This window comes from Pelophylax lessonae (assembly GCF_965119305.1).
Source record: "Pelophylax lessonae genome assembly, chromosome: 4".
Lineage (NCBI taxonomy): Eukaryota > Metazoa > Chordata > Amphibia > Anura > Ranidae > Pelophylax > Pelophylax lessonae.
The window spans coordinates 356101032-356116994 of record NC_138771.1 but is presented as its reverse complement, the minus strand read 5'-3'; the positions used below and the strand labels follow the sequence as shown (position 1 = coordinate 356116994).

The window sequence follows — 15963 nt, the reverse complement described above, 5'->3', positions numbered from 1 at the left end:
AGACCTACAACTGTGAATGAGGAAATACTTCACCAGTTTTACTTACTGTGCTTTTAGCAGGTCTTTCTCTCTCTTCTCAAGTTCTGCCCTCGCTTTATTCCTTTCTTCTTCCTCCATATCAAGTTTTGCTTCAAGAGCCTTCCTTTCTTCATCAATCCGTGCTTGCATCTCTGCCATTTTATCAGGGGATACCTTTTTCTTGCCTATAAATATATGGCCAATTAATATAAAAAATGCAGCAAAGCCTGCTGCTAAACCAACATCCAGAATTCCAAACACGTGAAAAACACAAAGCTTGTATTTGAATGGTTTCACATTCAATACAAAAGTTATACAACCCCTATACCAGTGTTGGCAAGCCTTGGCACCCAAGATGTTTTGGAACTACATTTCCCATGATGCTCATGCACTCTGCAGTGTAGTTGAGTATCATGGGAAATTTAGTTCCAAAACATCTGGTGTGGCAAGGTTCGCCATCACTGCCCTATACATACACAGATTAACAGCTATTATTGCATTTTATGTGAACAAATAAAAATACTAATCTGATTATCTTAGTCCTTTGTCGGAAGGCGGTGTACAATCCAATTCCAATACATGTTGTATGATATGTAAAGTGTAATAAAAAAATAATGTAAGTATGATAATGATTTGATGGAATTGGTCCGATTTGTAAAGTTAAAACAAAACTATGTTGCTGTACTAAGCAGAGATTCCAGCTGTATGTCAACACAAGTTAGCCTTTTGTTACCATGGGCAAGACAACCCCTTTGCTTCCAAAAAGCTTTATAAATCTGTACAAATATGACATGTACAGTACAAGGGGCAGAGTTAGCCACTTCTATAAGCATAATTTGTGATATGCAACTGCATTTACATTTGCTGCAAGCATTCAGGCAGGTTGATAAATAAGTTGACCATTTTTGACAACTTGACCCAAATTTGGTTGGTTGAAATTCAGTTACGTGTTAGCTTGCCTGCATACATTAATATATAGTACTGTTGGTAAGAAAACTAGGGATCCAAGTTTTATTATGCAGATAGTCACAGCAACCTCAAAACACACTTTGGAGAAGCACTTGCCTCAAAGACCTAAATCAATGTGAACTAGGCAGATAAGTGCCTGTAACAAACCACCATATCGCTTAGAAAGACTGAGCTCAAACCCATCACACCAACCTGCTGGTTCTTGCGTAATCAAGCAGTAGCAAGTAAATCACAGGTGAGCAGCAGTGAAGAGAGAAAAAAACATGGAAGTTATATTACTCTTACAAAAAGTTAAACCTGGTCACTGGCGGATTTTGATGAATCAGGCTGAGACTTTGGGACACTGAAGAAGCAAGGCAAAAATGTTAAATTTAAGGAGTGTATTTAATTAGAAAAAATTTTCCCTGTAATCGTGCACGCACATTTGTTTTGTGCATATGGGGAAAAAAAACATGTTATTAGGCTATTACCTGTGCTGGTTTAATGATTAGAGACTTACCGTATATGATTCTTAGTGCCAGCTAGTGGCCAAATGCAGTATTTTCTATTTTGGATAGAGATTTTTTGCCATCTGTGTCCCATTGCAGAGATTTCCCCTCACTTCCGGTTCCATAGCCAAACAGGATGAGAGAGGAAATCCCTGCAAATTAAGGGAATTGCTTAGGGACCACCAGGGTCACCAGAACTAATGTACCCATTGGATGATTTCCCTTCTCTATTACGTTTCTGGGGACAACCCAAAATTTGGGATTTTCTTTTCATTTCACTTTCAGTGATAATGGTAAGATAGGACAAATTGAGAGGGTAAATCTCAATAACTGGGGCACAGACAGTAATAAAAACTGACAGAGGTTCTAATCTGTCTCCCCTCTATCCAAAACTTAAAAAAAAAAAAACGTTTAACTTTAACATTAGTTTTTGCCCCTTTTGCACAGAACCATTGTAAATGCCTTTCTTTGGGCAAATTGCTATGCATTATTTTTTATTTTTTTATAAATACATCCCTTAATGTTTAAAATACCATTCATTTTGGGCATCAAGTAAATCACACATAAGCAACATGCAGCCTTAACAGGAACTGTACTAAAGAGGTGCTAATTCTTAAGTGCAATATCTCTGTGGTAATAACCAATTACGCTTAAACCTGTTGCAATCAGACTGGTACACATTGAGTTATAATTTGGTACAATAGGTTACTGAGATAAAGAACAAGAATCTTTTGTGGTGATAATACCAACTGGGCAAAAACTGAGTGAGTACACCTTTCCCCTTCCAACTTGTGTAAACCGTTTGCTAAGGCAGGCCATAGACGGTGCAAATTTCTTAAACGGCGGGTTGCAGGAAAGAAATTTGCACAATTCCCACATAAACACAGTCAGTGCTGACAGGGGAATCCCTCCTGCCAAGCCATTGTCTGCATGGTTTCAAAATCCACACAATGCCTAAAATCAGACAAGACCAAACTGAATTACTATTATTTATATATATTTGAATGTGGGAGAAAATATTCAACGGATCAAGATCACACATGACTGGGAAGACATATACAGAAAGCAGAATGGACATCTTGCACCTCCTGGGTGACTTTCCTATCTGAGGGATGTCAGGTTTAGTATCTCTGGAATGTAAATTGCATTAATTTGTCGGTTACCAGATCATGACATGGGGTAAAATCAAAATATTAATACATTTAAAAAAACTGTATCTAAGGGCATGACGGCAAAATGATCATAAAGGCTGTAACATCCCAGCGGCCACACCTCAGACCTTCTCGTTGTTCAGATTTTTTGTCAACACCCTCCTCAGAGACCAGAGAAGGAAGAATATTCAGTAGTCTGCAGCTCTCTTAGAGTCCATTCACACTGCCGCGACTTGTATGCCCTTAAGTCGCTTGACATAACAAAAGCAATGTTAATCAATGAGTGCCGTCTTAATTGGCACTACTGAAGTCGCTCTGACTTCAGAAAAGGGTCCTGTACTACTTTGAGGCGACTTGTATCCAACTTGGCCCATAGACTTCAATGGGAGTCGCCTTCTTATCTTATTTGAAGGGACTTGTGATCCGACTTTCCATTAAAATGGTCCTGAACCAGGAAAAAAGATAATTTTTCTTATCATTTTTAGTAGTGCAGGGATGGGGCTCTGTTTATCGGGCATTTTTTGGGCGTCTTTGGAGGAAGGCATGACTTTTTTTGGATTTAGTGTCTGGGGGGTCTAAAAAGTGTACCTGTGAAGTTTCAGCTCTGTAGCATGTCCAGAACCAGAAAAAAACAGATAATTTTTCTTAGAATTTTTAGTAGCACAGGGATAGGGCTCCACTCCACCTGGTCGTTTATCGGGCATTTTTTGGGCGTCTTTGGAGGCAGGCATGACTTTTTTTGGATTTAGTGTCTGGGGGGTCTAAAAAGTGTACCTGTGAAGTTTCAGCTCTGTAGCATGTCCAGAACCAGAAAAAAACAGATAATTTTTCTTAGAATTTTTAGTAGCACAGGGATGGGGCTCCGCTCCTTTCACACCTGGGCGTTTTTGTTGCAGGCATTTATTGGGCATCTTTGGAGGCGGGCATGACATCTGAACTTCTGTGTAGGGGTATATATATACACACACACATATATGTATATGTATATATATATATATATATATATATATATATATACACATACACACATATAGGTGTAATAGGAGCGGAGCCACATCCCTGCAAATAATTTCATTAGCGCATGGATGTGGCTTCACTCCTATTACACCTATATGTGTGTATGTGTATATATACATATATGTGTGTGTGTATATATATACCCCTACACAGAAGTTCAGATGTCATGCCTGCCTCCAAAGACGCCCAAAAAATGTCCGATAAACGCCTGCAACAAAAACGCCCAGGTGGAGCGGAGCCCCATCCCTGCGCTACTAAAAATTCTAAGAAAAATTATCTTTTTTTCTGGTTCAGGACTCCAGAACCAGAAAAAAACAGATCATTTTTCTTAGAATTTTTAGTAGCACAGGGATGGGGCTGCGCTCCTTTCATACCTGGGCGTTTTTGTTGCAGGCATTTATTGGGCGTCTTTGGAGGCAGGCATGACATCTGAACTTCTGTGTAGGGGTATATATACACACACATATATGTATATATACACATACACACATATAGGTGTAATAGGAGCGGAGCCACATCCATGCTCTAATGAAATTATTTGCAGGGATGTGGCTCCGCTCCTATTACACCTATATGTGTATATATACATATATATATGTGTGTGTGTGTGTGTGTGTGTGTGTGTGTATATATATATATATATATATACACCCCTACACAGAAGTTCAGATGTCATGCCTGCCTCCAAAGACGCCCAAAAAATGCCCAATAAATGCCTGCAAAAAAAACGCCCAGGTGTGAAAGGAGCGGAGCCCCATCCCTGTGCAACTAAAAATTCTAAGAAAAATTATCTTTTTTTTTCTGGTTCTGGACATGCTACAGAGCTGAAACTTCACAGGTACATTTTTTAGACCAAAAACAAAGAAATCTCTTTTTTTTTTCAATAATTTTTTCAATAATTGTCTCTCTATCAAAAACGACAATTTTTAAGAACTTTTTTTGTGTGATTAAGCATGACCCAGAACCATCATATTCTGATTGGCCAAATACAAAGTCGTACAAAGTCGTCTATCATACAAGTATGAAGTCGCGCTAACAAGTCGCCCCTTATGAGGTGACTTTCTGGTCACGGCAGTGTGAATGGGGGCTTAGGGTCCTTTCACATGGGCTTTCCACCCTGTAGACTCCATTTTTCTTAGTGGGGATCGATCCACCAATCCCCTCTGAGCAGGCGGATGACAGGTCTGTCTCCGCTTACATTGCAGATAGGGTTAATAGGGTTTCCATCTGTCTGGATTTCACAGACAGGATCGGATAGCAGCGGGTGCCAGCAGACAGGTCGCTGTTGACATCCGCTTCTCCATAGGGCTGCATGGAGCATCCGATCAGGTCCGCCTGAAAAACTGACAGGCGAACCTGATCGGAAAGCCCGCGTGAAAGGGGCTTTACCAATAAATAAGAAACATTAGCCAAGATCTATGAGAATCGCCGATCCATCTTGCTCATTGACTGGACTTAATATTTTTACTAGTAAAACAATTTTTTCTGTTGCAGTATTGTCTCTTTTCCCTTTGTAATACTCTATTTATGTAAATATTATATTTGCATTCTGTTTTCTTTCAACCACTTGCCGACCGCCGCACGACTATTTACTGCGGCGGTCAGCCCCTCACAGGCAAAGCGACGTAGGACTACGTCGCTAGCCTGTGAGGCTCTAGGGAGCGAGCGCGTGGCGCCGGAGGCGTGCTCCGGCTCGCTCCCGGAGCCCCCCCCGTGCGCGTGCCCGGCGGACCCGATGTTCGCCGGGCACTCGATTTTCCGTTACAGCGGGAGAAAGGCAGGCGGCTAATGTAAACAAAGCCGCCTGTCATTCTTCCCTGTGTATGAATGGAGATCATACGGTTCTGCTATGTAGGACTAGGCTTGTGACGGTATCAGATTTTCATGCTGCGATTAATTGATTAAGGTTTTGCCACGGTATACGGTATTATCACGGTATTCTATTATTAAATTTAAATTATTAAATTTCTACCTCACTTGAATTTCATTGCTGAATTTAGGGGCTTTGGTTCACTTATGCACATTATTATATAGTCAGTCAGTACAGACTCTGTGAACCAGGCCTAAAATAGGTCATCAAGCAGTGTCTGGCCTAACTGGTGATAACTGGTCCTGGCGCTCGGCTCCGATCCGATGGCCTGGTCATTAAGAGGGCAAATCCTTGTGGTCAATAAGTGGTTAAACCTGAAGGAGGTGTTGTTTATAAATTACTTTACTATTGCTTTAGGCCTGGTTCACATGTATGCGGGTTGGTGGTTCACATGTATGCGGGTTGGCGGTTCACATGTATGCGGGTTGGCGGTTCACATGTATGCGGGTTGGCGGCCCACGTTTGCACAGGCATAGCAGCCCATTGATTTGAACGGGCTGCTATGCCCTCATTTTCCGCAGAAAAAAGGTGCATGCAGCATTTTTTTTTTAATTCAGTGGCCTTGAAATCCATCCTGCTTTTGCACCATGCGACTAACCTGCAGTTCCTGCTCTGGCAAGCTTTCTGCATTTTTTGTATACGTGGGCACGGCATTTAAAAACAGTTTGCGTGTGCAGCAACGGCAGGTAAGTCGCATGGTGCAAAAGAAGGATGGATTTCATGGCCACTGCATTTTTTTAAATTCTGCATGCACCTTTTTTCAGCTGAAAACGCAGGCATAGCAGCTGAAGCCCATTCACATCAATGGGCTGCTATGCCTGTGCAAATGTGGGCCCCCAACCCGCATACATGTGAACCACCAACCCGCATACATGTGAACCAGGCCTAAAGCAATAGTAAAGTCATTAATAGATAAAAACACCGGTCATCCTGCAGGTTTAACCACTTCTGGATCGCAAGGATTTGCCCCTTTAAAGACCAGGCCATCGGATCAGAGCGCCAGGACCAGTCATCACCAGGTAGGCCAGACACTGCTTGATGGCTATATAATGATGTAATGTGGGCTGCTATGCGTGTGTGTATATATATATATATATAAAATATATATATATATTAGAGCTGCACGATTCTGGCCAAAATGAGAATCACGAATTTTTAGCTTGGAATAAAGATCACGATTCTCTGTGTAACAAAAAAAAAAAATTGGGATAACTTTACTGTTACGTTTTTTTTTTTTTTTATTCATTAAAGTCTATTAATTGCGTTTGAAAGACTGCTGCGCAAATACAGTGTGACATAAAATATTACAACAATCGCCATTTTTTTCTGTAGGGTCTCTGCTAAAAAAATATATAAAATGTTTGGGGGTTCTAAGTACTTTTCTAGCAAAAAAAAAATGATTTTAACTTGCAAGCAACAAGTGTCAGAAAAAGATCCAGTCTTTAAGAGGTCAAACTTCCTTTCTCCCTGGCAGAGGGAAGGAAAAGATACAAATGTAATCATTTTTGTTTATAGTTAGGAGACTTAATGCTGAAAGGCATTAGCTGTGTGAGTGAATGAGTCATCCAGCTCACTGAAATGTATCAATTCACAAGTCAGACCCAGGAGCAGATAAACTCGGTATTTTAAAAATGCCACAATAACAATACCGTGGCTATGCAATACCGCGATATATCGAATTACCGAAACCGGCATATGTCTATGTAGGACCGTTGATCTCGGTTCTTACACCTCAAGCCACATCCAATCACAGTTAGAAGCACGCCCCTAGGGACACACTTAACCCCTCCCTCTCCAATAAAGTTAACCACTTCCCTCCCAGTGTCATTTTTACAGTAACAGTGCATATGTATAGCACTGATTACTGTAGTAATGTCACTGGTAACCCCAAAAGTGTCAAAAATGTCAGTCAAGGGTCCAATCCGTCCGACGCAGTGTCGCAGTCCCGCAAAAAAAAAAGTTAGTTAGTAAACTCAATAACTTTTGCGCAAACCAATCAAAATACGCTTTTTGCAATTTTTTTTACCAAACATATGTAGCATAAAACAAATTGGCCTAAAATGTTAAAAATTTTTGATTTTTACATTTTTTTTGGGGGAATTTCATATAAAAAAATGTGAAAAATATTGTTATTTTTGCAAAATTGACGCTCTTTTTTGTTTATAGCGCATGATCAAAAAACGGAATTTTTGTAAAATCTTACCTGAAAAATTCCTTTCTCTGAGTCCTCCGACAGTCGCCGCCTCTTCATATTCGTCACAATGGGGTATTAGACTTTGCTCCGAAGGAGTAGCTAGGCAACAGAATATGTTAACATTAAAGCTTTTAACATATCCCACCCTCAAGGGGTGGTCCCCTCAGTCAATACCCTCCTACTTCCTGCAACCATATCTCAGTTTCAGTGGAATAGCAGTAGAGTATATAACCAAAACCCCAAAAGAGGGGCGGGGGCGGCGACTGTCGGAGGACTCAGAGAAAGGAATTTTACAGGTAAGATTTTACAAAAATTCAGTTTTCTCTTACGTCCTCCGACAGTCGCCGCCTCTTCATATTCGTCACAATGGGGACGTCCCAAAGCAGTGCAAACATGGGGGGTGGGAAACGCATCCGCACCGTAAGGCAACGCAGTCTCCGCATCAAAGAAAGGAACCTTACCAAAGGAAGGAAACCAGCTGGGCAATAGGAAAAAACTTGCTCAACAGGAGCAACAACCCAGGAAAAACAAATAACCAGGGGATAAAAGACATATCCCAACAGCCAGGGATCCCAACAGGTGATCCTAGGGAACAGCCGCACTAAGAACCTTGCGGCCAAAGGAAGCATCCGCCGATGCCTGAACATCTACCTTGTAGAATTTTGTGAAAGTGTGTACGATCGACCAGGTCGCCGCCTTACACACCTGGGCTACAGAAGCCCCATGACGACAGGCCCAAGACGTACTCAGAGATCTAGTAGAGTGCGCCTTCACAGGCACAGGGGGAACCTTCCCCTGCAAAGCATAGGCCTGTTCAATGGTCTGCCTGATCCATTTGGCGATGGTAGAGGCCGACGCCGCCATGCCCTTCCGAGGACCCTCTGGAAGAACAAACAAGGAATCCGTCTTTCGAAAAGACTCAGTCGATTTAAGGTAAACCCTTATCGCCCGAACAACATCCAAAGAATGTAGTCTCACCTCTGTCGGATGTGTAGGCTTCGCGCACAGCGAAGGCAAGACAATATCCTCATTGAGATGGAATTCCGAAACACGCTTCGGAAGAAAAGAAGGATTAGGTCGCAAGACCACCTTATCCAAGTGAATAACCAGATACGGAGACTTGCAGGACAAAGCCGCCAGCTCCGACACTCTGCGAGCCGAAGTGATCGCAACCAAAAAGGCGACCTTCTTGGACAACATAGACAACGAGATCTCCCTGATCTGTTCAAAAGGAGCACGTTGTAAACACAGATAGAACGAGATTCAAGTCCCAAGGGGGCAGAGGATCCCTCCTAGGAGGAACCAGATGCCGCACTCCCTGAACAAAAGTGCCAACCAAGGAGTTGGAAGCCACGGGACGTTGAAAAAGAACGGCCAGCGCAGACACCTGACCCTTTATCGTAGCCAGCGCCAAACGCTGATCGACACCTGTTTGAAGGAAGGACAACACTCGGGAAACCGAGTACGTGCGGGGTGAAAACCCCCTGGACTCACACCAGGCAAAATAGGCCTTCCAAGTACGGTAGTAAACCTTCCCCGAGGAAGACTTCCTCGCGTTGATCAAGGTATGAACGACCTCAGGGGAGAGACCCCTCTCCTTCAGGACCTCGGTCTCAAAAGCCAGGCCGTCAAAGCCAGCGACTGTAAAGCAGGATGGTATATCGGCCCTTGAGACAGGAGATCATCTCGAAGAGGCAGACGCCACGGGGCGTCGACCGCCAGATTCAAGAGGTCTGCGTACCAGGACCTGCGTGACCAATCCGGCGCCACAAGAATCACCATGCTGCGTTCCGAGTGTAACCTGCGAAGGAACCTGGACAGCAACTGAATCGGTGGAAACGCGTACATCAGCTGGTACTGATGCCACGGGGCCACTAACGCGTCCGACGCGTCTGCCCGAGGGTCGCGCGTCCTTGCCACGAACCTTCTCACCTTGTTGTTGAGACGAGACGCGAACAGGTCCACATCTGGAAGACCCCACTTCGCGCACAACATCTGGAAGACAGCCGGGTGGAGAGACCATTCCCCCTGATCCAGGGTCTGGCGACTCAGATAGTCCGCCTGCCAGTTCTCCACCCCCGGAATGTGAACCGCCGTTATCGCCGGGACATGAGTCTCGGCCCAGGACAGAATGTCGGCCACTTCTCGAGCCGCTCGGGCACTCCTGGTGCCCCCTTGGTGGTTGATGTAGGCCACCGCCGTGGCATTGTCCGTCTGCACCCGAACCGGGCAGCCCTGCAGCCGGTCCGTCCAACGGTGAAGACAAGAGATTTATCGCACGCAATTCCAGAATGTTGATCGGAAGGGAGGACTCCCCCTCCGACCAAGTTCCCTGGGCGGACAGAACACCCAGAACACTACCCCAGCCCGACAGGCTGGCATCCGTGGTGATCACCGTCCACGAGATAGGACGAAAAGACTTGCCCCCTGACACCATCGGGGACTGGAGCCACCACAGAAGGTCCCTTCTGGTGCGATGGCCCAACGAGATTTAAAGATCCAGAGATTGAGGTCGCCCGTCCCACCTGGACAGGATCTCCGCTTGGAGACCCCGGGTGTGAAACTGGGCGAAGGGAATCGCCTCGAAGGCCGAGACCATCAATCCCAGACATCTCATGCACGTCCGCAGAGACGAGTGCGGAAAGTCCCTGAGGGACCTGACTTCCTCCTGAAGAGTACCGAGTTTGTCTTCCGGCAGGAAGACCTTCACCTGAACCGAGTCCAGGATCATTCCCAGGTAGGGAAGACGAACCGACGGACTCAGTGTCGACTTTGGAAAATTTATCGTCCAACCAAACTCCTGCAGAGTTTGCATCGTGACAGTAGAGCTGCACGATTAATCGTATGAAAATCGCGATCTCGATTCACCCCTCCTGACGATCTAACCCTGAAATATGCTCGATTCTTTGCATAGCAGAGAGAACAGCTGTGGAAAAAAAAAAAAAAAAAGCCTCCCGGCAAACGGCTATCAGCAAAGTCTCCCAGTAACTATAAACAAAGTGATTACATTGTATCTTTTCCTTCCCTCTGCCAGGGAGAAAGGAAGTTTAACCTCTTAAAGACTGGATCTTTTTCTGACATTTGTTGCTTGCAAGTTAAAATCATTTTTTTTGCTAGAAAAGTACTTAGAACCCCCAAACATTTTATATATTTTTTTTAGCAGAGACCCTACAGAATAAAATGGCGATTGTTGTAATATTTTATGTCACACTGTATTTGCGCAGCAGTCTTTCAAACGCAATTAATAGACTTTAATGAATAAAAAAAAAAAAACGTAACAGTAAAGTTATCCCAATTTTTTTTTGTTACACAGAGAATCGTGATCTTTATTCCAAGCTAAAAAATCGTGATTCTCATTTTGGCCAGAATCGTGCAGCTCTACGTGACAGACAGGTCCTTCTCCAGACCCTGGCTGGTCGCAGACCAAACCAGAATGTCGTCCAGATACCCCAGGACAGAGATGCCCTGGGCTCTCAATAATGCCAGAACCGGTGCAAGCACCTTGGTGAAAACCCGCGGAGCCGAGGCGAGACCAAAAGGTAACGCCACGAACTGGTAGTGATCCTCCGCAATGGCAAATCGAAGGTACCTCTGGTGACCCTCGAAAATGGGGATGTGAAGATACGCATCCTTCAAATCGATGGAGGCCATGAATTCCCCTGGAACCAGGGCAGCCACCACCGACCGCAGGGATTCCATGCGGAACTTGCGAACCCGCACAGAGCGGTTTAGAGCCTTCAAGTCCAGAATCGGACGAACCTTGCCCTCCTTCCTGGGCACGGTGAACAGATTGGAATAAAACCCCCGAAATCTGTCCCAATGAGGCACCGGAACTACCACTCCCTGAGCCCTCAGGTCTCGCACCGCCAGGTGCAGGTCCCGTAAACGCTCTGGAGACAGTTGGAGATTTGAGGGAAAAAATCTGCTCTCCGGCCGAGAGAGAAACTCGATCTTGTAACCAGATCGAACGATCTCCTGAACCCACCTGTCCCGCACGCGGGCCAACCAGGGTTGAAGAAAACCGAGCAAGCGTCCCCCCACCCCAAAACTGGGTGAGGGCGCCCCTTCAGGCCGCACTGTTATGGGCAGCGGGTCCGGACTGACCGGACTTCTGTTTCCCAGACCAGGGCTTCTTTTGAGAGCCTTGTCCCTTGAACGGTTTGCCCTTGTAGTGCGACCGAAAGGCACGAAAGGACCCCTGAGGGGGCCGAAAATTAGCATGCTTCTTCCCAGAAGCCCCCTTAGCCTTGGGGAAATGGGGCAAGAGAGTGCTCTTACCTCCGGTGATCCCCTTAATCAACACATCCAAGGACTCCCCAAAAAGGCGAGACCCATCATAAGGCAGATTGGCTAAGGTCTTACGTGAAGATTGGTCCACCGACCAACACTTCAACCAAACCAGGCGGCGAGACAACACCGCCACGCTGTGTACACATGCAGCCAACGGGACTAAGTCCAAGTCCGCATCACACAGATACATGACACCCTGGTGGATTTGATCCACCATATCCAGGGTCGCCGGCGAGGCCGAATCGGCCACTAGGACGTGCCTAAGCATCTGCGTCCAACTTGCGACAGCCTGGGCCGCCATGAGAGAGGCAAACAGAGCTTTAAGCATAGAACCCGTAACAGAATAAGTATGACGGGCAAGAGACTCCATTCTTCTATCCGTGGCATCACGGAACACCGGGGAATCCTCTGCAGGAATCGCAGTGGATTTGTTCAAAACCGCAATTGCGTGATCCACCGGGGGTGGTACACACCACCGTTCATCAGTGGAAGGCGAAAAAGGATAAAACGCAGCTTGAACCTACTTGGCACAGCAAAAGGTTTGCGTAAATTGCGCCATTGTTCCTTAACAGTGCGCTGAAAATCATCATTGCAGGGAAAAACCTGCGGCGTCCTGCGTTTTCTCTGCGTCCCATAAGCCGCCAAGGCAGCGGGGGGGACACACTTCATCCCGCAAACGCAGCGTTTGTTTGATGGAAGCAATCAAGTCATCCATGATTGCAAGCTCTTCAGGCGAGCCAGGGGGAGAATTATCAACCCCCTCAACCTCAGCCTCCACCTCGGACCCCACTAGATCCAGGGAGGAGCGGGACCCCGATAAGGAGACCCCCGCCATAACAGCCCCATCACCTTCACCCTCAGAATCAGAGGAAATAGAAACTCTGGGTCTTTTAGTAGATTGAGCAGCCACCAGCATCTGCACCTGAGCAGTAAGGCCGGCCACAATAGTGGCCAAATCCCCCCCTGGGGGGGAAACAGCGGTCCCCTGGCTTTCCACCAAGGTGGCAGGAAATTTGCCCTCCTGAGAATCCATTGCCCCAATATGATATGCCGGAAAGGGTTAACTGCCCCTTTAACAAGCGCGGCGAGCGCAGCCCACCGCACCACACACAAGCACAATGAGACCCCCACAGGGACAATAAACTGACACAGGCAATGGATATAGCAAGAACAGAAGGATAAAACCTGAGGAGACCCTCGCCGCTGCTGCTGCCTCGATCAGTGTACCCAGGAGAAGAGGAAGTGATGAGACCAGGGCGCTCTATTAAAGCATATGGGAGGCTACAAGAAAATGGCCACCATGCATGTAGAACATGCGTCCGGAGCGAGTGCAGGCAAAATGGCGCCGTTTGGCGCCGAAACCGCCGCTCCTACAGTACAGTAATGCACATAACACCATCCATATAAAAAAACATGGCAGATCGCCGCAGCGATCGCTGTATTGTGCCCAAACATGCCACAAAACATGCCCCACAGCACACAGCTTCTCACACTGAACAAGGCTGAGACAGTGTCACACAGCTCCCCCCCCCCCCCCCTGCAGCCCGCAGCAGAGTGATAGGGAGACAAACAGTGTGAACAGAGGCAGGTTACACAGTCCCAGACTGACACCCCCCCAGACAGACAGGTCCCCACATAGATACACTTACCTCTCAATGGTGTGGGGGACCCGCACAGGCGAACAAGCCGCTGCACATGAGGCAGGGAGAGTCGCATACAAGACGCACAAAATGGGGGTTAAGAAACCGCACAGCGTCCAGTGAGGTAGCCACCTCACCAATCATCCCTGCACCGAACAGGGATGGGTCGTTCACTGTGCCAGGAGCGTTACCTGGCTGAACGCTCGATGGCAGGCTGGGAAGCCACTGACCCACGACCTGCGACCAGGGGGATCAGCCCGAGACCCAGCCCGCATGATCCTCTTCGTCAGAAGAACTAACTAATGCTGACAAAAAGAACAGCTAAGTAAAGAGAGAGAGAAAACTCAAACAAAAAATCAAAAAAGAAGAAAGAGGCTGGGGCACAAAGCCCCAGCACAGAGAGAACCAGCTACTCCTGACAAGCTAGACATTGAAACTGTGATATGGTTGCAGGAAGTAGGAGGGTATTGACTGAGGGGACCACCCCTTGAGGGTGGGATATGTTAAAAGCTTTAATGTTAACATATTCTGTTGCCTAGCTACTCCTTCGGAGCAAAGTCTAATGCCCCATTGTGACGAATATGAAGAGGCGGCGACTGTCGGAGGACGTAAGAGAAAATCGCACAGGTGATCAAATACCACAAAAAAAAAAAGCTCTGTTTGTGGGGAAAAAAAGGATGTCAAATTTGTTTAGGTACAGCGTCGCACAACTGCGCAATTGTCCGTTAAAGTCACACAGTGCCGAATCGCAAAATAGACCCTGGTCAGGAAGGGGGTAAAATCTTCCGGGGCTTAAGTGGTTAAACAATATGTTTTAAGGCGTTAATATTGTCTCTAATGCACTCATGCTCTAACACAAAATCCAAGAAGAGCGCTACTATATGATAAATCTCTGGAGTATCCTGTCTGTGGGGACAGTGGGTATTACAAACCTTTATTATAAAAGTCATAATTATTAGTGTGAACATTTGATATCTTACAATAAAGATATCTGGTGGCAGCAGTAACTTTGGGGTATAAAGGGAAGTTTTCTCAGTTAACCGAACGCAGCGATGATTCTTCTCATTCTGCTGGCACTTGACTGTGGTCCCACGAGCTGAAAAATCTTTGTACAGGGTGAGGTTGAGAGGGTCATGGTTGCGTACCAGTGACAGAGCAGTGTGAGTTTGACCAGTTATTTGTCACAAGCTGGTGAAGATGGCTGGGGACTGAAGCCATTTCTGTTATACCCTTTACTAAATAGAGGCAATTAACTATATAATTGTATTAAAAAGATATTTTGAGGTTACTGCCTGCATTCATGTTAATATTTACAAGTCTAATGTAAATAAAAAAAAATGTGTACTTGTATAAAAGATGCTATGGGGGGGGGGGGGGGGTTGTTCTGAAGTCCAGCAGAGTTACTTGCAACATTTTTAAAAGGTACTGTATAAAACATAGGGAAAAGTGAATGTACTGCACAGAGATTTACTAATAACTTTTATTTTATTCAGCCAGACACACAATTTAAAGCTGAACGCCAGACATATAACACTTATTACATTTGAGTAATCCTTACAATTTGCTTAACCTCTTTGCCTCCCACAAAACGCGTATGTGTTGTGACAAAGGGGGTGATCTTTAATACCCACACATGCATCTACGTAAATACCAGGTAGTTTGCACTGCAATTCTTTTATTAGAATTAGGGGCATAAATCTGATACATGCCCAAAGCAGCAATAAACGCAAGCAGAGATTTCCACATAAATCTAATTTTAAGTTTAAACAGTTTTTTAAATCCTTTACAAACACGTGAGCCAACATAAATAAATAGATATAAAAAACAGCACAAGCACCCATGTAAGCAAACCCTATAAATGCATGAGAATAATGGAAAGGTGAATTTTGCATTTGATTTATGCATTTATATTACTCCTGGATGAATCCCAATATCCTTTATGGATAGGGTGCTTTATATTCTATAATACACCAAAATTGACCTAGCCACATACAGTAACATTTCGTTTCAGGTTTAGTCTGCCAGGTCAACAAAATCTACAATATTTGTGGGGCAAGCTTTAGACACTACATCCACTCACACACTAATTCACAAAATACTATGCACTTTAACTGCTTGCCGACCGCCGCAAGTAGATTTACTGCGGCGGTCAGCCCCTGCCAGGCAGAGTGACGTTAATTAACGTCACTAGCCTGGGAGGGTCTGGGGAGCGAGTGCGCGCCCGCGGAGGCGCGCTCCCGCTCCCGCGCGGTCACGCACCCCCCCGCGCGTGTGACCAGCGGACCCGATGTCCGCCGGCCACTCGGCGATCGTCGGGGGAAGAGGG

At 45.6% G+C, this 15963-nt stretch overlaps 1 protein-coding gene across 2 annotated transcripts in view; it reads right to left on the bottom strand.

The window, feature by feature from the left end:
• The window catches only part of KIF3A (kinesin family member 3A), a 237622-nt gene that overhangs the window by 78312 nt on the left and 143347 nt on the right, over positions 1–15963 (bottom strand). For both annotated transcript variants that reach the window (XM_082254247.1, XM_082254248.1), the window contains one exon: positions 47–203. In XM_082254247.1, the coding sequence (XP_082110373.1) occupies positions 47–203 (157 nt within the window). The remainder of the gene's footprint in view (positions 1–46; positions 204–15963) is intronic.